Genomic DNA, 24,910 nt, shown 5'->3' on the forward strand with positions numbered 1-24,910 from the left:
TGAGCATCTTTTCATGTGTTTGTTGGCAATCTGTATATCTTCTTTGGAGAAATGTCTATTTAGGTCTTCTGCCCATTTTTGGATTGGATTGTTTGTTTTGTTGATATTGAGCTGCATGAGCTGCCTGTATATTTTGGAGATTAATCCTTTGTCAGATGCTTCATTTGCAAACATTTTCTCCCATTCTGAGGGTTGTCTTTTCATCTTGTTTGTGGTTTCCTTTGCTGTGCAGAAGCTTTTAAGTTTCATTAGGTCCCATTTGTTTATTTTTGTTTTTATTTCCATTCCTCTAGGAGGTGGGTCAAAAAGGATCTTGCTGTGATTTATGTCATAGAGTGTTTTTCCTATGTTTTCCTCTAACAGTTTTATAGTGTCTGGCCTTACATTTAGGTCTTTAATCCATTTTGAGTTTATTTTTCTGTATGGTGTTAGGAATTGTTCTAATTTCGTTCTTTTACATGTAGCTGTCCAGTTTTCCCAGCACCACTTATTGAAGAGGCTGTCTTTTCTCCACTATATTCTCTTGCCTCCTTTATCAAAGATAAGGTGACCATATGTGCGTGTGTTTATCTCTGACCTTTCTATCCTGTTCCATTGATCTATATTTCTGTTTTTGTGCCAGTACCATACTGTCTTGATGACTGTAGCTTTGTAGTATACTCTGAAGTCCAAGAGCCTGATTCCTCCAGCTCCATTTTTCTTTCCCAGGATTGCTTAGGCTATTCGGGGGCTCTTTTGTTTCCATACAAATTGTGAATTTTTTTCTTCTAGTTCTGTGAAAAATGCCAGTGGTAACTTGATAGGGATTGCATTGAATCTGTAGATTGCATTAGGTAGTATAGTCATTTTCACAATGTTGATTCTTCCAATCCAAGAACATAGTATATCTCTCCATCTGTTTGTATCATCTTTAATTTCTTTCATCAGTGTCTTATAGTTTTCTGCATACAGGTCTTTTGTCTCCTTAGGTAGGCTTATTCCTAGGTATTTTATTCTTTTTGTTGCAGTGGTAAATGGGAGTGTTTCCTTAATTTCTCTTTCAGATTTTTCATCATTAGTGTATAGGAATGCAAGAGATTTCTGTACATTAATTTTGTATCCTGCTACTCTACCAAATTCATTGTTTAGCTCTAGTAGTTTTCTGGTAGCATCTTTAGGATTCTCTATGTATAATATCATGTCATCTTCAAACAGTGACAGCTTTACTTCTTCTTTTCCAATTTGGATTCCTCTTATTTCTTTTACTTGTCTGATTGCTGTGGCTAAAACTTCCAAAATATGTTGAATAATAGTCATGAGAGTGGGCAACCTTGTCTTGTTCCTGATGTTAGAGGAAATGGTTTCAGTTTTTCACCATTGAGAACGATGTTGGCTGTGGGTTTGTCATATGCGGCCTTTATTATCTTGAGGTAGGTTCCCTCTATGCCTACTTTCTGGAGAGTTTTTATCATAAATGGGTGTTGAATTTTGTCAAAAGCTTTTTCTGCATCTGTTGAGATTATCATATGGTTTTTATCCTTCAATTTGTTAATATGGTGTATCACATTGATTGATTTGCATATATTGAAGAATTCTTGCATTCCTGGGATTCTGGAATCCCATGGTGTATGATCCTTTTAATGTGCTGTTGCTTTCTGTTTGCTAGTATTTTGTTGAGGATTTTTGCATCTATGTTCATCAGTGATATTGGCCTGTAGTTTCCTTTTTGTGTGACATCTTTGTCTGCTTTTGGTATCAGGGTGATGGTGGCCTCGTACAATGAGTTTGGCAGTGTTCCTCCCTCTGCTATATTTTGGAAGACTTTGAGAAGGATAGGTGTTAGCTCTTCTCTAAATGTTTGAAAGAATTCGCCTGTGAAGTCATCTGGTCCTGGGCTTTTGTTTGTTGGAAGATTTTTAATCACAGTTTCAATTTCAGTGATTGTGATTGGTCTGTTTATGTTTTCTACTTCTTCCTGGTTCAATCTCAGAAAGTTGTGCTTTTCTAAGAATTTGTCCATTTCTTCCAGGTTGTCCACTTTATTGGCATGTAGTTGCTTGTAGTAATCTGTCATGATCCTTTGTATTTCTGCAATGTCAGTTGTTACTTCTCCTTTTTCATTTCTAATTCTGTTGATTTGAGCCTTCACCCCTTTTTTCTTGATGAGTCTGGCTAATGGCTTATCAATTTTGTTTATCTTCTCAAAGAACCAGCTTTTAGTTTTATTGATCTTTGCTATTGTTTCCTTCATTTCTTTTTCATTTATTTCTGATCTGATCTTTATGATGTCTTTCCTTCTGCTAACTTTGGGGTGTTTTTGTTCTTTTTCCTCTAATTGCTTTAGGTCTGAGTTTGGGTTGTTTATTTGAGATTTTTCTTGTTTCTTGAGGTAGGATTTTATTCCTATAAACCCCCCTCTTAGAACTGCTTTTGCCACATCCCATAGGTTTTGGGTCTTTGTGTTTTCACTGTCATTTGTTTCTAGGTATTTTTTTGATTTCCTCTTTGATTTCTTCAGTGATCTCTTGGTTATTTACTAACATATTATTTAGCCTCCATGTGTTTGTAGTTTTTACAGAGTTTTTCCTGTAATTGATATCTAGTCTCATAGTGTTGTTGTTGGAAAAGATACTTGATATGATTTCAGTTTTCTTAAATTTACCAGGGCTTGGTTTGTGACCCAAGATATGGTCTATCCTCGAGAATGTTCCATGAGCACTTGAGAAGAAAGTGTATTCTGTTGTTTTTGGATGAAATGTCCTATAAATATCAATCTAGTCCATCTTGTTTAATGTGTCATTTAAAGCTTGTGTTTCCTTATTTATTTTCATTTTGGATGATCTGTCCATTGGTGAAAGTGGGGTGTTAAAGTCCCCTACTATGATTGTGTTACTCTTGATTTCCCCTTTTATGGCTGTCAGCATTTGCCTTATTATATTGAGGTGCTCCTATGTTGGGTGCATAAATATTAACAATTGTTATATCTTCTTCTTGGATTGATCCCTTGATCATTATGTAGTGTACTTCTTTGTCTCTTGTAATAGTCCTTATTTTAAAGTCTATTTTGTCAGATATGAGAGTTGCTACTCCATTTTTCTTTTGATTTCCATTTGCATGGAATATCTTTTTCTATCCTCTCATTTTCAGTTTGTATGTGTCCCTAGATCTGAAGTGGCTCTCTTGTAGACAGCATATGTACGGGTCTTGTTTTGGTATCCATTCAGCCAGTCTATGTCTTTTGGTTGGAGCATTTAATCCAATTACATTTAAGGTAATTATCAATATGTATGTTCCTATTACCAGTTTCTTAATTGTTTTGGGTTTGTTTTGTTAGGCCTTTTACTTCTCTTGTGTTTCCTGCCTAGAGAAGTTCCTTTAGCATTTGTTGTAAAGCTGGTTCAGTGTTGCTGAATTCTCTTAACTTTTGCTTATCTGTGAAGTTTTTAATTTCTCCATCGAATCTGAATGAGAACCTTGCTGGGTAGAGTAATCTTGGTTGTAGGTTTTTCCCTTTCATCACTTTAAATATGTCCTGCCACTCCCTTCTGGCCTGCAGAGTTCCTGCTGAAAAATCAGCTGTTAATCTTATGAGGATTCCCTTGTATGTTATTTTTTGCTTTTCCCTTACTGCTTTTAATATTTTTGCTCTGTATTTAATTTTTGATAGTTTGATTAATATGGGTCTCAGCGTGTTTCTCTTTGTGTTTATCCTGTATGGTACTCTCTGTGCTTCCTGGACTTGATTGACTATTTCCTTTCCCATGTTAGGGAAGTTTTTGACTATAATCTCTTCAAGTATTTTCTCAGACTCTTTCTTTTTCTCTTCTTCTTCTGGGACCCCTATAATTCTAATGTTGTTGCGTTTAATGTTGTCCTAGAGGTCTCTGAGACTGTCCTCAATTTTTTTCATCCTTTTTTCTTTATTTTGCTCCCTGGCAGTTATTTCCACCATTTTATCTTCCAGCTCACTTATCCGTTCTTCTGCTTCAGTTATTCAGTTATTGATTCCTTCTAGCGTATTTTTAATTTCATTTATTGTGTTGTTCCTCATTGTTTGTTTGCTCTTTAGTTCTTCTAGATCCTTGTTAAATGCTTCTTGTATTTTCTCCATTCTGTTTCCGAGAGTTTGGGTCATCTTTACTATCATTACTCTGAATTCTTTTTCAGGTATGTTGCCTATTTCGTCTTCATTTATTTGGTCTTGTAGGTTTTTACCTTGCTCCTTCGTCTGTAACATATTTTTTCGTCATTTTATTTTATTTTATTTTTTGATGGGTGGTGCTGTATTCCTGTCTTACTGGTTGTTTGGCCTGAGACGTCCAGTATTGGAGTTTGCAGGCAGTTAGGTAGAGTTGGGTCTTGGTGCTGAGATGAGGACCTCCAGAAGACCTCACTCTGACTGATATTCCCTAGGGTCTGAGGTTCTCTGTTAGTCCTGTGATTTGGACTCAGAGCTCCCACCACAGGAGCTCGGGCCCAAACTCCAGCCTGGGAACCAACATCCTGCAAGCTTTGTGGCACAATAAAAAAAGAAAGAAAGAAAAAAAAAGGAGCAGTACAATATCAAAGAATAAAAAATAAAATAGAATTAGAAAGATAAAAATTATATTAGGAAAATTAGAACTATAATTGAAACAACTGCAGCAAGGTAAAATAAAACCACAACAGAAATAAGAAAAAAAAAGGGGGGGGGAGGGAATAAGCCAAAAGTAGAGAACATTAACAAAGTATAAAGAATAAAATAAATTAGAAAAATAAAAGATTTATTAGGAAAAATAAAAATGTAAAAGAATCAACAACAGTGAATCAACAAGGTAAAACAGAACCCAAATCCAGTTGCTGGGGGTTCCTCCTGACCCCTTAGGTGTCCGTAGTCCCCCTCCAGTCGGTGCCTGGTAGGTGCCCTAGTTGTGAGGAAATGCGAATTCCGCATCCCCCTAGTACACCATCTTGACTCCACCCCTCGAGATCTTAATATATTTTAAGAATTATTTCTTTTTTAGAATAGACATTACATTCACACAGCTCAAAATTCGTATCAGTATATGGAGGAAAGTCTTTCTTCCCCCATGTTTCTTCCAGTTACTCCATTTCCTGGGTACCCTTCCAGAGAGTTTCCCAGAGGGTTTCCCAGAGGGTTTCTAAACATGCCCTTTAAAAACAATAAAATAAGAAGATTATTTTTCCTAGAGCAGTTTTAGATTTAAAACAAAACCAAGAGGTAGGTATAGAGATTTCCCATAAGTCCCCTGCTCATACATATGCACAGCCTCCCCCATTATCAACATCACTCACCAGAATGGTACATTTTTTACCAAGGATGAAGTTATATTGACATATCATAATCATCCAAAGTCCATAGTTTACCTTAGTGTTTGTTCACTCTTGGTGTTGTACATTCTATGGGTTTGAACAAATATATAATAATATGTATCCATCATTATAATATCATATAGAGTATTTTCACTGCCTAAAAATCTTCTGTGCGCTACCTAGTCATCCCTCTCCCAACCCAGGCAACCACTGATCATCTTACTATCTCCATAGTTTTGCCTTTTCCAGAATGTCATATCGTCAGAATCATGTGGTACGTAGCCTTTTCCGATTGGATTCTTTCGCTTAGTAATATGCATTTAAGGTTCCTTCATGTCTTTTTGTGGCTTGAAAGCTCATTTATTTTTAGTGCTGAATAATAGTCCATTGTCTAGATATACCACAGTTTATTTATCCACTCACCTACTGAAGGACATCTTGGTTGCTTCCACATCTTGGCAATTATGAATAAAGCTGCTACAAACATCCATGTGCAGGGTTTTGTGTGGACATAAGTTTTCAGCTCCTTTGATTAAGTACCAAAGAGGGCGACTGCTAGATTGTATAATAACAGTATATTTAGTTTTGTAATTTCCAAACTGTCTTCCAAAGTGAGGTGGCTATATCATTTTGCATTCCCACCACCAATGAATGAGCATTCTTACTGCTCCACATCCTCACGCGCACTCGGTGTTGTCAGTGTTTTGCATTTGGTCATTCTAACACCACTAAGTGTTTGTGTCTAGAAGGAGTAATTGCAGTTTGACTTATCTGACCAGATTTGGTCAATCCCATTTCCCTTGAGAGGAGGGGCTTTCAAAATGATCTGATTTGTAATAAGATTAAGAACATTCTAGCATCCTAAGAAGGAGGATTACTATGCTCTTGCAAGAGTGGTCCAGTGAAGGTGGGGGAGGGGCACAGACCCCTTGGGGAGCAGCTGTCTTCCTTCCCAGCTGCCCCTCAGGTTGCCCCTAAAGGAATGGTTAACAGAGGTTGCAAGAAACACCTGATGTTAAGATGCCTGTCCTTTACCCAGTTGATAGCCTCCAGAAAGCCTGAGACTGGTCAGATAAGCCACTTTTGTGGATAACATTCTTATCCTGAAAACTGAAAAACATTAAATGGAGTGAAAATTATCTGTCAGATATAACTCACCAGCTTGGAAGACCATATGGTTATATTATATGAAGATTACATTCTAGTTCAAGGACTCCCCAAAATATCAATTTTTTTGGTATTTTTAAAATTTATATTTGCCTACTTCATTCTGTAAAGGAATAGAAGTAATTTACAAGAATTTTAACCTTATAATAAATGGAAATTTAAAAAAACAAAGGATTTAAAGCTAGGATAGCATGCAGATTTATAGATCATAAAGTAGTTTATTGTTCTTAAAATTGGGCTGCCAATATTTTTTTGAGCTGCCTAATAGCCAAGGTAAAACGAGAAACATGATAGGTTAAAACTTCACATTTCATTAAAGCAATAATGATTCAGTTTCTTAGGAGAAAGGAAACTTTTATTGTTTCTTAGGTCTGTAAGACATTTGTGTGGGGTTTCATGTGTTGGCATCAAGTGCCACATGGACATCTTTACCAACATTCCTCAATAAACACAACGGTGGGTTCTGTCAGAAGTTTCCTCTACCATTCCTCTGTGTAAACCAAAGATATAACAGTATACATAATTCAAAAATGTGTTCTGAAGGAAGAGAGTAGATTCCATATGCAATTCTGTGATAATCCAGGGAATAAAAGTGAGCCATCTAAGGGGATGGAGTAACTGTATGTTCTTCAAGATGGATTCCTTGCATATTTCCTTCAGTTGGACTTTTGATAACAGTTGAGCAGGAGCCTGGTGGATGTGTTAATTAACTAGATGTGGGAAATCCTTTCACCATGATGACCATTTTAAATATCTTACAATTTTATATGTCAACTATACCTCAATAAAGCCTGAATTTTTTTTTAAAGTTGAGCAGGAGAGAATTCAATGCATAAAATTTTACAATGCATAAAATTTTACATAGACATTCAAATATTCTCTGTAGTTGCCTAAGAGAAGATCCACAGACTTTCAGAATCAATCAAGAATGGGAGGATGGCAACCTTTATAAAAACAGAGGGCTTGGTATCGTGAGCACAATTTTGATTGCAACTTCCAGGAAACCAAAATAGCTTAAAGGCTTAGTTAATTTACTTTAATATTTATTTCCTAAAAATTTATTTAAAGTTATAAATTTCCTTTTAGTATTGCAAAGGTGAATCTCATAGATTTTTGGCATATACATAGTGTTTCCATTATAGGGCTATAAGTGTGACTCATATTTAGTAATATTTTTCAGTTTCTTAACACAAGAGATTTTAAAAAGGTATCCTTTGGTTGTTAATTTCTAAGTTTATTGTATTATGGCAAGATAATTAAGTCTGCATTGCAATCCTTCAGAATTATTTAGATTTCCATTTGACCTAATGCATGAAATATTTTTGTCAGTTTTTCATGTGTTCTTGAAAGTGTATTCTCTGTTGAATGTAGAGTTTTATATAATAGCTTGAGCTTATCAAATGCATTGTTCAGGTCTCAGATATAGGATTGTATGGAACTTCACATGCTACTTCAGAGAGAAGGCTGTGGATGAGGAAATTTTGAATTGATTGAATGTAAATCAAACTCAGCAGGGTTGTATCAGTTATCTATTGCTGCATAACAAGTCACCCCACACGTTAATGGCTTAAAAATCCATCATTCATTTGCTCACGGTTTCTATGGGTTGGCAATGGGCTGGGCTTAGCTGGAGTGGCTCTTTTGCCATTCTTGCCTGAGGTCACTCTTGCAGCTGCAGTTATCTGGGGATTGCATGAGCCTGGACCATCCAACATGGCCTCACTCACAGGTCTGGTGCCTCAGATGGGATGGCGGTCTTCTCTCTCCAGTCTCTCTCCAGTCTTCTTCACAGAATGCTGGAAGCTTTCCAAGAGGATAAGAGCAGAAGCTCTGAGGCCTCTTGAGGCTGGGCTCAGAAGTCCCATGGCACTTCTACTACATTCTGTTGGTCAAAGGAAGTCATAGGGCCTTTCCAGATTCAGGGAATGGGGAAATAGATTTCACCTCAGTGTGAGGAGCTACAAAGAATTTGGGGCCGCTTTACATCCATCACAAAGGGAAATGCAAGTTCAAAATAGAGTTTGAATTGGGTTATAGGGTTGTTGAAAGAAAGAAGTTCTACATGTTGTATTCTTGAGTACACGGTTTGAATATGAAACTGCTCCATATGGTTGCAAAGGGGCTGTGTTGAACAAAGTGTTCATGTCCTTGTGAGGCATGTTTCAACAGGACTGAGAGCTTGCAGAGAGGGTGTCTGCCTGACTCTTTCTAGTGAGTTATTTCGTGGCTGCTTCAGCTCCTGGCGGACGCCCAGGTAAAAAACCCATTTTTAGAGCCCCATATACTTAGGCCCTGCTTTGTATGAGGTGATATATAAAGAGTATGACTTTTGAAAAGCCTAGGGCCATAATTTATCTAAGGCCTAAATGGGTAAAATTTTTGTGACATTATCTCTTCTTTATGTGAAGTTCACAGTACGTGATTTGTTTTAGCAAGATAAAGCCTGGCTGAAGGTAACTACAAGGGAAGTCCTGGTGACTGCCAAGTTAATGTACAGGCATGAAGCTAGTGTAGAGGAAAATGTTGAATGCCCTTATTTTTTTAAATTATTTATTTATTTAATTTTTTAATTTGGCTGCGCCGGGTCTTAGTTGCAGCTCGTGGGATCTTTAGTTGCGGCATGTGAACTCAGTTGCAGCATGGGGGATCTAGCTCCCTGACCAGGGATCAAACCTGGGCCTCCTGCGTTGGGAGTGCGGAGCCTTAGCCACTGAACTGCCAGGGAAGTCCCTGAATGCCCTTATTTAAATACCACATCCAGAATGACATGGGGCAGGGTGGAGTTGGAATTTGTAACATCCTCTGAAGAATCAATGCCAAAGAGTTTGGAATTTACACACTCGGTTCCTGTGATCTCACCAGGAAAGTAAAAGTTTCTGCTCCTAGGAATGAAGGCAGGGGAAGAATTCTTCATTTGAAAAATGCTATTTTGGCCCTTTTCCTCTCTTTGAGTTGCCTTTCCTTCTACCCCAACAAATCAGATCAGCCCTCTCTTCCCCAGGAGTCTCTGGGAATTCATATCTGGTGTATGAAATCGATTTGGATCATCTAATCTGCTGCTGACCTCCTTTCTGCCAACTGAGCTAGACAAATCTGAGCACTGCAAGGTGTGGTAAGCAAAAGAAGCAATTGTTTGCTAGCACACCATTTTACCTTTCATCCCATCTCTTAGCTCTCACATTCACAGTACCATCCGTAAAAGTGAAAAGTTCAGTGTCGTTGCTGGCCCCACTTGAATGTTCCATCCTATTCCTTTACTGGCTACATTTGGATGAAGAAACATACCATTCATTTGGCCTTGGGATCCACTTGAAAACTCTCACCAGGACTCAGATTTCTGTTGTTCTTCTTATAAGGCACAGTATATGTTTGTCATCCTCTGAGCACCCTGGCGAGTGTGCTGATGGTGATGTTATTCTCTAAGAGTGCAAACAGTGTTTTCCGCCTGCATGGCTTCACGCTCTGTCTCCCACTGGGGCCTGGTCATGCAAGCTGTGTGTATACTTCTTGAGAAGGCTGATTGTTGTGAAAACCTTTGCCACATAAACAGAAGTAAGGGATTAGGTCTTTCAGATGCGATCGCCAGCAACTTTTCTCTTATAACCTCTGGAACACCATTGCATCAGTTCAGACATGTGACTGGGAAGAAATATCAGCTCAAAGACCATCTGGTTAAAAATGAGGAGTACTTCCCAGCTTGGTGGATGGCAAAACAACAAAATGCCCCAGGTACATCTGCCTTGTTTCCCAATTCCTACAGGATTCACAGACTGACTAGTTTTGACTCAGCCTCACAAAGGTGGGTTTGCCTTGGAGGAAGCTGGAGTGATCCTCACCTCAGGTCTTATGCCTTTTGGAGCAGTCTCAGGGGCTTTTGTGTTTCTGGAGTTAACCTAAAGAGTAAGTGTTGCTTTATGACAAACCTAATTTAGCCAAAATTATTCATTCATTCATTCATTCATTCGTTCATTAATATTTATGTGCAGATACTCTCCTACAGCTAGAGACACAAAGATAGATAAGATTCAATTTCTGCTCCTTAGAGTTCATGCAATAGGGTAAGGATCTAAGAGAGGAAGGGAGGAGAGACATAAAAATAGATGCTGATAATACAGAACTCTTTCCCCCACCTTATTAAAATGTGAACCACACTTTGTCCTGCTATGGCAAGTAAAGCTTTAATTGATTCATTTATTTAATCAGCAAACATTTGCCAAATGCCTGCTTTGTGCCAGGAGCTGTACCAGGTGCTGTGTCTACTTAAAGAGCAGCCTGAGGGTAATGTTAGGTAGATCAAAGCAGAAGCCTCCCTCATCTCCCTTTGCCCCTCTCACTTGCCCTTTCACCTGGCCCTCTGAGGGTGGACCCCAATAGCACCAGATGTGTGGCAGCAGTTCCTAATCCTTTTTTGGGTCGAAAGGAGGAGATGCCCTCAAAACGGAACTTCAAAAGGAAGCAGAACTGCAATGTAAACATCACCTTCAACCATGCCAATCATTTGTCCTCCCTTGCTTTTCTTTAAACACACATGCAGCTTCATTCAAGGCAGTGAGGCAGCAACCCAACTGGAAGAAGGGAAAAATAGAACAGCCAGAGTATGGTAGCTTTGCCACTGACTGCTTACATCTTTGGTGAGTCACCATCTTTAGTAAATGGAAGCCAAGCCTCAAAAATGAATGGAGGCTACCAAGGTTAGTAATGGGTATGACCCAGATAAGGCAGAGTCTTATCTCCTTCCCCATTTGATACCCAGTGAAGACATCTATACAAATATTTCCATAATGCTTTTTAGTTTACCAAACACTTAAAAAGAGAAAAACTATTCGGATAAATAAATGTAGATATTACTTCTAGGTACTGAGGAGTTGGTTGAAATCATTATATGGAAAATGAGACTTGAAATAGTTGAAAAAAGAAGAGGTAGATTTTATTTGTAATATTATGGAAATATTTCCATAATACATGAAGGGGTTAAACAAACAAATTTTCAAAATAACATACAGTAGTAGGATGCCATTTATGATAAATAAAAGAGGTGAAAATGATAATAGCTAAGGGACTTCCCTGGTGGCGCAGTGGTTAAGAATCCGCCTGCCAATGCAAGGGACACGGGTTCGATCCCTGGTCTGGGAAGATCCCACATGCCGCAGAGCAACTAAGCCCGTGTGCCACAACTACTGAGCCTGCGCTCTAGAGCCCATGCTCTGCAACAAGAGAAGCCACCGCAACGAGAAGCCCACTCATGGCAATGAAGAGTAGCCCCCGCTTGCCGCAACTAGAGAAAGCCTGAGAGCAGAAACAAAGACCCAACACAGCCAAAAATAAATAAGTAAAAATAAATAAATCTATTAAAAAAAAAAAAGAATCCGCCTTCCAATGCAGGGGACCCAGGTTTGATCCCTGGTCGGGCAATTAAGCCTGCACACCACAACTAGAGAGCCCGCATGCCACAACTACTGAGCCTGCACACTCTGGAGCCCACGTGCGCCACAACTAGAGAGAAGTCCACAGGCCACAACTAGAGAAGCCTGTGTGCTGCAACGAAGAGCCCGTGTGCCGCAACCAAAGATCCCACATGCTGCAACTAAGACCTGAGGCAGCCAAATAAATAAATAAATATTTTAAAAACATGATAATAGCTAATACTTTATAGTGCATACTATGTGCCAGACACTGTTCTCAGTGCTTTACATAGATGAACTCATTTGATCCTCAAAACATCTCCATGAATTAGGTAATATAATTATCATCCCCATATTATAGACTTGAAAACTGGGCATAGAGAAGTTGAGTGTCTTGCCCTAGGTCACACAGCTAGGATTTAAACCCAGGCAGTTTGCCTACAGATTCTGGAACCTAAGCTTTGCAATATTTCCACAGGTACAGCTATATGAATGTAAATGCTTAGAAAAAAGTTCAGAAGGATATACACTAATCTGAAAATCATCGTTGTCTTTGGAGAGAAATCAGGAATTGGAGTTCGGGCAGGTCAAATATTCTATTAGCTGCAATGGGTTTTGTTTTCCCCCAAAGATATTTCCCCCAAGATAATGATTTCTTGTTACTTCTGTTAAATTAATTAAAAATGATTTTAAAATATTAAAAAAAAATCTTGGGGTCAATAGAAGTGATTATTTATTTATTTATTTTTGGCTGTGTTGGGTCCTTGTTTCTGAGTGCAGGCTTTCTCTAGTTGTGACGAGCCGGGGCTACCCTTCATTGCAGTGCGCGGGCTTCTCATTCCGGTGGCTTCTCTTGTGGCAGACCGTGGGCTCTAGGCGAACGGGCTTCAGTAGCTGTGGCACATGGGCTCAGTAGTTGTGGCTCGTGGGCTCTAGAGCGCAGGCTCAGTAGTTGTGGTGCACGGGCTTAGTTTCTCCGCGGCATGTGGGATCTTCCCAGACCAGGGCTCGAACCCGTGTCCCCTGCATTGGCAGGCGGATTCTTAACCACTGTGCCACCTGGGAAGTCCCAGTAGAAGTGATTTTGAGTCAAATTACTAGATTATGCTCTTCTCCTAAATTTCACATTGACTTTGGTATCTTTGGGAGCAGAAGGATTAATTGTGTTCATCTTTCCTCTTCGTCAGTCTCATGACCTTTGATGAAATCTTATTTCAGAGATTAGATAAAAACCTATTTCAGATTTTACCTGGAACAATGGGAGGCATATTGGTAAAAGTATTATATTTCATGGCTGAAATGTCTTTCAGAGTTAGAAACTGAAGCCCAGGTATCCATGTCAGCTCATGTAATAAGCACTGAACTAAATCAAGAACGGATTTGTCATTTAGTTACGAAAATGAAGTAAAAGTTTTAAAGTCTCATATGTACTAATAATTAGAAAATAGTAGTATATTAGAGTTCTCCAGAGTAAGAGACCAATAGGAGATACAAATAGATAGACAGAGATATATGTTATCTTTGAACATAGATCTAAATCTTTGGAGATTATGATAGATAGAATATTTTATTTTTTTAATATTTATTTATTTGGCTGTGTTGGGCTTAGTTAAGGCACATGGGATCTTCGTTGTGGCATATGGGATATTTCATTGTGGCACGTGGGCTTCTCACTAGTTGTGGCGTGTGGGCTTCTAGAGCACGTGGGCTCAGTAATTGTGGCGTGTAGGTGCTCTAGTTGTGGCACGCGGGCTCCAGAGCACGTGGGCCCAGTAGTTGTGGTGTGTGGGCTTAGGTGCCCTGTGGCATGTGGGATCTTAGTTCCCCGACCAGGGATCGAACCAACATCCGCTGCATTGGAAGGCAGATTCTTAACCACTGGACCACCAGGAAAGTCCAAGAATAATTTATCTTAAGGAATTAGTGTACACAATTATGGGGGCTGGTAAGCCTGAAATCTGTACAGCTGACCAACTGGAAACTCAGGTGAGAGTTGATGTTTCACTCTTGAGTCTGAAATCTACAGGGCAGGTCAGCAGGTTGAAAACTCAGGCAGGGTTTCTATGTTGCAGTCTTGAGGCAGAACTGCTTCTTTTTTGGAGAAACTTCAGTCTTAACTGATTGTATGAGGCCTACCCACATTATGGAGGGTAATCTGTTTAACTTCAAGTCAACTGATTGTAAATGTTAATCACATACACAAATACCTTCACAGCAACATCTAGACTAGTGTTTGACCAAACAACTGGGCATCATAGATTAGCCAAGTTGACACATAGTTAACCATCATGAGTAAAGTCTAATTTGAACTAAATTCTGACTGCTCAAGAATGTATGTTAGAGATACGTCAGTCTAGTGATTTTTCATTTAGGATGACTGAAGTTCTAATTTGCTTTAAGAGATTCAATCATTTGAGGAAAATATTTGAACAGTACATTCACAATATATTTAGCCATTCTAATCACCAGTTTTGCTTAACACAAGCTAGGTTGTGAGATGATTCTGAATTATTTCACGGCAGTTGAAATTTAAGGTTAACTAAATGCACACAAATCTGTGAAGCTAAACAGCAAACACAATGAACTCATTGCTGTAATCTCACATTTTCAAATTTGCTCCTAGTTAAAGATAGTTAGACACAATGTGCATACTGTTCTACAATGAAGCTAGTCAGTAATGAGGTGTTTTCAACTTAATATAATCACTCAGTTCTGTCTCTGACATCTCATCTGCAAGTTACACAAATGGTTAACTAAGTTATGCAAATGATTTCAGGATAATCTCCACCCAAATATAGATTCTAAATAAATTATGAGCTGGGCATTTGAGAATATTAATAAATGTGGATCTATGACTCCTGGCATTATTGCTTAAGTTTAGTATTGCCTTGATTCTCTATTACTAAACACATCAATACTTTGTTACTGATAAACTGAGGAAAAGCTAGTAATCATTTTTCAGATTTAGATCTATTTAATTAACAAAAGATTGTTACCTTTAAAGAAGAAAATTATATACCACCGAAAAAGATATCTAAATGTCTTTCTACCACTGCAAAGGAGAGGAAGGAGGGAATAGTGTGTTGTATATGTCAGGGAATTGGTGGCCTTTATCTTATTTCTCACCTGTGTGGTAGGTATTATTAGTCTCTGAAAATGAGGAAAATTAGGCTCATAGAATTTCAGAAACTTGCTCAAGGTTACCAGAAAGCAGCAGATTCCCTTCAAGGCCTAAACTCTTCCTCTACAGATCCAGCTGAAACACAGAAGGAATTAAAATGCTTGCTCTTGGGACTTCCCTGGTGGTCCGGTGGCTAAGACTCCGTGCTCCCAATGCAGGCGGCCCAGGTTCGATCCCTGTTTGGGGAACTAGATCCTGCCTGCTTACTGCAACTAAGAGTCCGTATGTCTCAACTAAGAGCCCGCCTGCTGCAACTAAGACCCGGCACAGCCTAAATAAGTATTTTAAGAAAACCGCTTGCTCTTGCATTTCTTACATAACAAAGGTGATTTATTCCTATCTTATCTTGCTTTTGTCTCCTTTCTCACCATTAGCACAGTTGGAAGGGCAAAGGTCTTCCCCCACAAATAAGGCATTTCTTTCCAGGCAGGTGCAGCAGGTGGGACTGTTTTCATTATGCTTTTATTACATTGCAGTTTGTCTTTGGTAAGATCAAATTTAAACTCGCTTCTCACCTTAACTTGCCTTTTCCTAGTCCACTGGAGTAGACTTGGAACTGCAGTCAATGCCTGTGTGATGGCAGTGGTGGGGATGGAGACCAGGGGGGCATAGTGGGAGGGAGCAAACAACTCCTTGGGTGGGATTTCAAAGGCATTGATGAGTGTTTTTAGTTATAAGAAAAAAAAGAGGGAGTCTTCTCCTTCCCTCCGGTTTTCCTTTGGTCACGCCTTTGATGAAGCCTCTAAGGTGTCATTGCTGCAGAACAATTTTGTTTAGAGAGGCACTCAGGACAAGATTGCACTGTGGTGCTTTCACCTAGTTGTGTCATGAAGACGAATCTATAGTTTGCACTCATATAGCATTGCTAGATATAAATAAGACTATATGGTTCTACCCTAGAATTGTATTCATAAACTGAAAGGGTACTAGAGATTATCTAGTCCAGTGGTTTTCCCACATTTTTTTTTTTTTAATAGCACAAAACTCTCTTCAAACTTACTTGCAAGCCCAGAACCAAAACCAAGTGGTGCTGCTACTTGGCTCTTTTCTCAGTTCTTAATGTTTCCTTGGAGCCCTCATTTAAAATCTATTGATATTAGTCTATCCTCTCATTTTATGAACTTAACAAAAAGTTCTGAGCAAACACAATGTGTCTAGCTAGCACTGTACTAAGTTCAGGAAAAACACTGGGCCTCAAATGCTCTGGTCCCCGGCTTATCAGGAAAGACAGATGATTACAACACAACATAGCAAATTCAGTGATTCAGAATTACCTGTGACACTATGGAGGCATGGAATTGGGGCTCTCTAATTCAGTCTGGGGACGCTGAGTCTGAGCCTGGGTCTCTAAGACTGAGCAAATTAGCTAGGTGGGCAGTTAACTTGGGAAGGTGTGGGGAAGAGTATAATACAGACTGAAGAATGGAGTGGGTAAATAGCTAGGGTTATATTCTGGAAGCTACAAGTCATTTTATGTAGCAGAGAGTTCAGTGGGAACTGGTGAAGAGGCCTAAGGCCTGTCTTGAAATAGGAAGTAGGGTGCCACTAAGGCCTTTAGGTAGGGAGACAAAGAGGTCAAATTTGTTTCGGATTGCCAACAGGGACTGTGAATTTGATGAGAACAAGAAGGGAGGTAGGAAGACAAGACAGGAGAGTACATAGCAGGAGCGCTCTGACAGAGAACGTGAGAGCAGGAGCAAGTCTGGCAGGAAAATGATGCATTCATGTTGAGGTTCCAGGTAGAGATGTCCAGCATGATTGGACGGGTTATCTCACCTGAAGCCTCAGAGAACACACTATGATCCTACATAGAAAGGGACTCGAGAGACATGTGGGGGGAATTCCCTGGCAGTCCAGTGGTTAGGACTCTGCGCTTTCACTGTCGAGGGTATGGGTTCAATATCTGGTCAGAGAACTAAGATCCCGCAAGCCACGTGGTGCGGCCAGAAATAGAGAGATGTGGGAAAAGGTTAACTTTGCTTAACTCTTAATTTGTGGTTAATTCTTACTTTCTTAATCTTTTTCTGTACACGTATATTACTTTTATAAATGGGCAAAAGCATAGTTGTTCTAAAGTCTGCTGACTTATCTTCCAAGCTTTGCTCTTTAACCCAACTGGCACCATACCATATAAGCAATATCCTGCGTTTTCATTAACAGTACTATGTAGTCATTAAAAATCATGCTTTCAAAGGAAAAATGCAAATATTTACCAGCCTTCTTAGACTAAACTTCACAATCTGGTTTAGCTGGGCTCCATGCAGATACAGTAAGACAGAAAAATCTCTTGAGAACAAACCAGTGTTCACAGCACGTTAAGTGCTCTCTTGAAGGAATAATCACGGGCAGCCCTAATGTTCTGTCACTAGTGATGGCAGAACAAATGCGAACCTGAAATGTAGCTCAGGGTCTCCTCAAAGTCTGACTCGCAGGAGTGTGTGAGGAGGTATGGGCTTTTCTGACATGGCCTGGGGATGATGAGCCCCGCCTAAGAGCAGTAAGGAAAAGCGGGGTGGGGTCCGCTTGAACGTCCTTCCCACAACAAATGGGCCGTAATCTGTGATTCGCATCATCGACCAGATTGATGGCTGACTTTAATGGAGCACACATACTCAAAAGCTGTCATTGAGCATTTGCTACTTTTAATTCATTAGAGGAAAAGAACCATCACTACAATATTCAATAACTTATTTCCACTATGCTCAAAGCAACTTATACATTTTATAAATCCTTTAGTATAGTATCACCAGCTTATCCTATTTGTTTAATTTCTTCAAACCATTTAAAAAAAATCGAAGTATAGTTAATTTACAATGTTGTGTTAGTTTCAGGTATACAGCAAAGTGAACATATACATATATATCTATTCTTTCTCAAATTCTTTTCCATTCTAGGTTATTACAAGATATTGAATCTAGTTCCCTGTGCTATACAACAGGTCCTTGATGTTTATCTATTTTATATACGGTAGTGTGTATACTGTTAATCTCAAACGCCTATTTAATTCCCCCTCCCTTCCCCTTTGGTAACCGTGTTTGTTTTCTACGTCTGTGGGTCTATTTGTTTTGTAAATAAGTTCATTTATATCATCTTTCTAGTTGCCACATATAAGTGATATTTTTGTCCGACTTCACTTAATATGACTGATAATCTCTAGGCATCCATGTTGCTGCAAATGGCACTATTTCATTCTTTTTTTTGTGGCTACTATTCCATTGTATATATATACCACATCTTCTTATTTATTCATCTGTCGATAGACACTTAGGTTGCTTCCCTGTCTTGGTTACTGTAAATACTGCTGCAATGAACACTGGGGTGCATGTATCTTTCTGAATTAAAGTTTTCTCCTTACCAGCTTGCTCTAACCCATATACGCACTGTAAGGCTATACACCGTGTTCACAAGCCAATGGCATCTATTTCTAACATGTGCTGCACTTCTCAGTTATCAGTAGAGGTAAATGGAATACTTGGGTGAGGAGAGTCTGATTTACGTCAAGTTTTCGAGAGAATAATTTTCTCCAGTAATAGTTCAATGTATTAACTTTTGCTTTCTAGATTGTAGGTGGGGGTAAAACTGTCAGATTCTGCAGATTTCAAAAAAGGCAGGTGGAATTACTATCAGGAAAACATAAGCACCATAGTCAAGGTTTTAAAAACGTGATCTGTAATCTAAATGGGCTCACTTCCTAACAGAGAAACTGGCTAGTATACACGGTATAGACTTTATTTGGGAAACATACTGCCAACTTGGAGACGTTATCAAAAGACAAAAAACTGAAGAGAATAAAAATTTGATATTAAAAAAAAATCACATACTACATTTTTATGTGAAATCTAATTTTTAACTCAGAAATGCTATGGATGTTTTTAGGGAGTGAAACAGAAAACCAAACACAGGGAATCAGATCAAAATTATCTAAGGTTAAGGTCCATTTCAAGTAGATGACAAAGACAGACAATACAGTTGACCCTTGAACATTATGCAGGGGTTCAGAGGTACCGACCTGTGCTGAGTGAAATTCCCCTTACAGCCCTCTGGATCTGCAGTTCCACATCCACAGATTCAACCAAATGTGGATCATGAAGTACTGTAGTACCGTAATACTTATTTATTGAAGAAAATAAAGTGGACCCACACAGTTCAAACCCTTGTTGTTCAAGGGTGAATTGTATAACTTGAAAAGACTGGTGTGGTGTTTTTCACATTTGAAAATTCTGATCATAAGAATTACCCAAGGCACTTCTTACAAATAGAGTCTGAGACTCATTCTCTTTCCATTCTGGCTCAGTGGGTGGTAGGTTTTGACTGGGGACCAAGAATTTGTATCTTAAGCACCTCAAGTGGTTCTAATAATCAGGCAAGTTAGGGAAATAGTGGTGAAGGGAGAAACAACAGCAACAATGCTACCACAGCTCCCGTCCCCTTGCTCAGTGACTGACTGCCCATCAAACCACCTGAGAATGAGAACACTCAACTGAAACTGAGGAATTGTCCATAGAACACTGTTTATTTCAAGTCCAAAGCACAACATTACTCATTTTTCTTAACAGACTGCATAATTTTTACTGCATGAATATTTAGGGTTTCTCTATTCACAAGTGTAGATTTACTTCTTAACTTTAGGCTCAAATGATTCATATATATCAGTTTACTCCAGAGGACACATACTTTAACAAATCTGTTCAGAAAATATTTTACATAAAAACACACAAATCATTTACCAACACTCTTCAGTTGTTAACAACCAGTCTTCAGCAAAGATCTGGCTGAAGTTCATCATTTTCTACAAAACATTCCAAGACTGAATACAATAGAATGTAGTATTTTACATACTTTAGCTTATTACTGCAGTTAAAAGTTCCTCTTTCTTTGATGGCTTCTGCATATGTTATACTCATAAAGCAGGAGAATTCTTTTCTCTAACTGCTGACTTATTAAATAAAATTGTCTTTTTTGGTATCACTTGTCTCCAATTAAGAACCTAAATAGTCATGATGAAATCAAATAATGGACACATATAGGGCTTGTAGTAAGAGCTTTTTCAAACTAACAATAGAAGAATTTAATACCTATCAATCAGTATAATATCCTTTATTGTTTTGTGTTCAATAACTACCACCTGGAGTGCTATTACTTCTAGTATTATCAGTTGGCATCAAAATATAAAGTAAAAATATGTACATTTTAATATATCAATTCTTACCTGAATAATCTCAGATCTCTTGAGAATGTTCCACAAAGTGGAATTTCTTCCTAAAGTTACAGTGAATGTGGTACAATGTGTACAACTTGGTTAACCAGTGCCTGCCTTTCATTTCCAAGATTTTTCCTTATCTTGAATCAAATACACAATCTCAACTCCCATATCATAATGCACTGGCTTACAGTTTGTATATAAAGTCCAACTCAAGCTTATTTTGGTTTATTGTACATGCTTTATTAAAATGGTACGGGTATTTACAGTATCTGCAGATCCCTTCCAAGGCGCTCTCACACACACTCAGACACACCCATACGACATCCATACTACAGCCTCATGCACCCACACCAGTGAGATGTGAGAGTCAAGACTCCTAAAATTAGGCAGCTGTTATGGGATAGAGTTGTCGATTTGTTTTTCAATTTTTTTTTTGAAAAGAGAAAAGCATGGGGGAATGCATTTGGCCATGACAATGCTAATTAAGTGTGTGTATATTAACATATATGGCAGTAACACTGAATATTCCTTTTACATTCTATATACACAGAATGACATCAAGGTTTTGCGGTCAACAGAATATTCCAACTTCAGTCTCAATGCTGCTTGTAGTGACTTCTGAATTCACATAGGGGCTTTCCCTAAAAATAATTCAAGTCTATATAAGTGAAATAAGGCACAATTAATATTGATTTGATCTAGGGGAAGGAAAGGGATAAAAACCAGTTTCAAATGATCTTACTGTTGGGGAATTAGCTTTGACTTAAATCCACCTGAAATCCCTTTTTCTAATTTCCAAAAATTTCTTAGAAATAAAGGTTTTTTTTCTTTTCTCTGACAAAACCCAAAAAGAAAAGCTCGGGGATTCACATCTTAGTGTTTCAGTAGCCTTAACTACTCAGACTGATGGGCACCGTCCCCCTCTCCTGCCCAGGTCTCCTCCCTCCCTCATTGCTAAAACAGACCCAGTGCATGAAGTAGGAATTCCTTGCTGTTTTTTTGAGGAGATCTGTACACTTAAGTAGCAAATACGTATCAGGTTGTCTTTGATTTAAAAAAAAAAAAAAAAGAGAAAAGGAAAAGTAATCTTGTGACTTTCTTGCTCTTTAAAAAAATCCCTGTCTCCTTCTTTTCAGGATGAAGAAGCCCCACCAGACATTACAAACAACTGCAGCAAATGAGTCTGGCAGCATAATGTCTAGTATTCAAATCTTCATAGTGAGACTCATTTAGCTTGTACAAACAATCTGTTGAATGTTTTCTTGCAGCAGGTGAACCAAACCCAAAGACGCTGGACACTCTGTGAAAGGGAGTAAGAATTGCAGTTCTGAAGGCCCCTGACTTTGGTTGTTTACAAAGTTCAATCCTGTTTACTGTGATCCTTGGTATCTTCTTCATCTGTATATTCTGATGGTTCTTCCCCTGGTTTTAGGAGTCTGCCTACATAATCATATTTTTCTGAAAGATACATCAAAAGAAAATCAGTAGCGATCAAATTTGTCTCACTATTCCATTATACAGCAGGGAAGGTGTATGCTTCCTTTAGAGTCATACAGAACAAGATAAGTTTTTCCTATTGTTTACCTTGTCCAGTCTTTGTACTCATGTAACACTTGAACAAAAGAAAACAGGGTCAGGGAACTCCTAAAGTTTGGGAATTGTGCTTTGCAGGAGAGTGTTCCATACAACCAGTTCTTAATCAAGGACACTGCATCAGAATCACTTGGAGACCTTTAAAAAAAAAAATGCACGTCCAGGACCCATCTTGGAGTCACCCATGCCAGGCTCTTGGAATAGGTATGAGGATGTGTACTTTGAAACTGGTTTAACTCTAATGTGCACTGAGAGTCTCAGAATAGTTCTTTAAATTTTAATAGCCCAAAGTATTGTCATTAGATAGATAAGTTGGCAATGTAGGGCATTTCCAACAGTTAGAAGACCATAAAAAAGTTAATGGTGACTTTCTTGGGGAGAAAGAGTACATGAGGTGGAAAATCACATGGAAAGTAGATCCAACCAGGAAATATTCTTGGGGAGAAAATGTGACACATGCTGGTAGTCCCTAAGAAAACAAACTAAACGAGAAGATGAAAATTCACTCGTTACTTATTATCCTGTGTTCTCTGAGGTCCCGATATGTGGTGCCTAGTGTATTATTGTTCTTTCTCCTATCAAACTCTCTTCTTAGATCTCGGTTACATTGCTTGTTTTTATGTTACCAGGTGTTTAATTTAGAACATCGTTATGTCCAAGGTGATAATATGTTTAGTCATTTCTTGGTCAAGACTCTGAACCTAGTTTAAGGGAATTAACTGACAAACCGAGAGGACAAGATAGGCAGACTGCTTTGTATAGCAAAACCAGTATAAGTGCCAAGAAGCCAGAAGAAGTATTCCAAGGGATCCACAGGTCACGTAAATAGCAGTCCAGAGTGTTCACAGAGGCGGTAAAAATTGATGTCATGAGCATGTAATGAAGGAGAATGACATTTTTCCTTTATGGTTTGAAGGTAAGATCAAGAAAATCAGTTTAGAACAAACTAAAATTACAGTATCAATATCACTAATTAATTGTTTTAAATATAAGCCTATATTTAAAAAACTATACCTTAATGAACAAGCCTTATAAGACTAAAGGTGTCACAATTTTTATAAATTTTATAGTTTGTAACAAGCCAATTTTTAAATATGGATTTTATAAATAATAAGCACATGTAACAATCATTTTGATAGTTAGCTATGTTTATCATCAAATAATGATGGCAGTGAAAACAGACAGCATCCTTAGGCTCTTTAGTAATGAAATAGTATGCACTTTCTTTGGCCATAAATTTAATATTTGCAAAGAACCCAACAAAATGAAGGTACCTTTAAACTGCATTTCCCATTCTCGAACACTCTCCATTTGTACGGCATTCAAATCTGAGAGATCATCATATTCATCTTTAAGTGCGTCTTTATCTAGGCAAAATGTCGCCAGTCCTCTGGAGGCATCCCTACCAGCAAATATTCCATATGGACCCGCTGGGAAAAGAAAGAAATTTAGATTATCTAACCCTATTTTAGAATGTCTCAAATGAAAAAGTCAAATAAAAGAAACCTCATGACTCTTATTTGGTACACACCCTTAATTTCAAAACATGCACAGACACTAAATAGGATAATGAGAAGAAATTTCTTAGAATGAGGTAACTCTATATGTACAGGCACAGAAAGAAGTCCATGATATAGTAACTGAAAAAAGCATTTCAGCAAATTACATAGTATGACTCACTTTGAATTAAAAAAACGATATACATGTATTCACATTTCACCCACGTTTGTATATGCACAAAAAAACACCAGGAAGAATACAGACCAAGCACTTTACAGTGGCAACATTTCTGGAGAATGGAGAGGAAAATTTTACTTCACATATAACAGAATAAAGCATCTTCTAATGAGAAGTACACAAGTAGAAAAAAATGTAAATCCCCTGATTTTTAAATGAGCAAAATAATGATTATAGCCATATTCACATGAAAGCATTTAGGAAATTGAAGGTTATGTGTCAGAAAAGCATCCATACTTTTAAGAATAGAATTCAAAAATTTACTTAAATAGACAAAAATCTCAACATTTATGAACATTAATTTGAATTACAGAAAGCACTGCACCATAAAGTTCACTGGATGTAGGAAAACTCATTTCTTTTAAAATTTGTTGCATGGAACAAAAAAGTGGCCTTAATAAATTTAAAAAGTAGCATTATTAGGTATTAATATAGTAACATGAAAATAAAGGCAATACTTCCAGTAAAGTACTTTGTCCTACTTTCCCGTTCTTAAGTACTTTCCATGTTGGTGCTTAATATTAGGTGACTATCACAGTTATCATTTAATGGTTATATATTTTCCCACTGAGGGGATATACCAGTAATTTAATCATTCCCCTATTAATATAAACTTAGGCGATCATTTTATACTTTAAATTTGTCTTCTATATAAGAAAATGGGACACTATTTACAATTGGCCAACATTTGTAACTTTCAAACTTTGCCCATTATCTCAACTGACATTCAAAAAGTGTTTAAGAGAAGGAAATTTAATACTGTTTCTATTTACAGAGTAAAATCTGAAGTTCTTTAATTGGATTTAATTATTTTGGAGAAACATTTTTTTTCTTTTTTTAAATTTAAGTATAGTTAATTTACAATGCTGTTAGTTTTAAGTGTACAGCAAAGTGATTCAGATATATATATATATTTTTTCATTATAGGTTGTTATAAGATAATGAGTATAGTTCCCTGTGCTATACAGTAGGTCCTTGTTTACCTATTTTATATATAGTAGTGTGTATATGTTAAGCCCAAACTACTAATTTATCCCCCCCATCCCCTTTGGTAACTAACCATAAGTTTGTTTTCTAAGTCTGTGAGTCTATTTGTTTTGTAAAATAGCTCATTTGTATCATTTTTTAATATTCCACATACAAGTGATATCATATGATATTTGTCTTTCTCTGTTTGACTTACTTCACTTATGATAATCTCTAGGTCCATCTATGTTGCTGCAAATGGCATTATTTCATTCTTTTTTATGAGAAACATTTAACTTTTTTTTTTTTGGCTATGCCACCTGGCTTGTGGAACCCTGACACCAGGGATTGAGCCCCAGCCCTGGCAGT

At 37.9% G+C, this 24,910-nt stretch overlaps 1 protein-coding gene across 3 annotated transcripts in view; it reads right to left on the reverse strand.

Annotated features, from left to right (window-relative positions):
• Nucleotides 1–24,910, reverse strand: part of PGRMC2 (progesterone receptor membrane component 2) — a 61,001-nt gene that overhangs the window by 24,337 nt on the left and 11,754 nt on the right. Inside the window, exons 2-3 of one of the 3 annotated variants that reach the window (XM_082389785.1) lie at nt 23,113–23,268; nt 19,535–21,703 (exon numbers count right to left, since the gene is read on the reverse strand). In XM_082389785.1, coding sequence (XP_082245911.1) covers nt 21,606–21,703; nt 23,113–23,268 — 254 coding nt within the window. In that variant the 3' untranslated portion in view covers nt 19,535–21,605. Of the gene's footprint in view, nt 1–19,534; nt 21,704–21,923; nt 23,269–24,910 lie in introns of those variants that run through there. The other 2 variants (XM_082389784.1, XM_082389783.1) reach the window with 2 other exon arrangements.

This window comes from Balaenoptera borealis (assembly GCF_965194805.1).
Source record: "Balaenoptera borealis genome assembly, chromosome: 4".
NCBI lineage: Eukaryota > Metazoa > Chordata > Mammalia > Artiodactyla > Balaenopteridae > Balaenoptera > Balaenoptera borealis.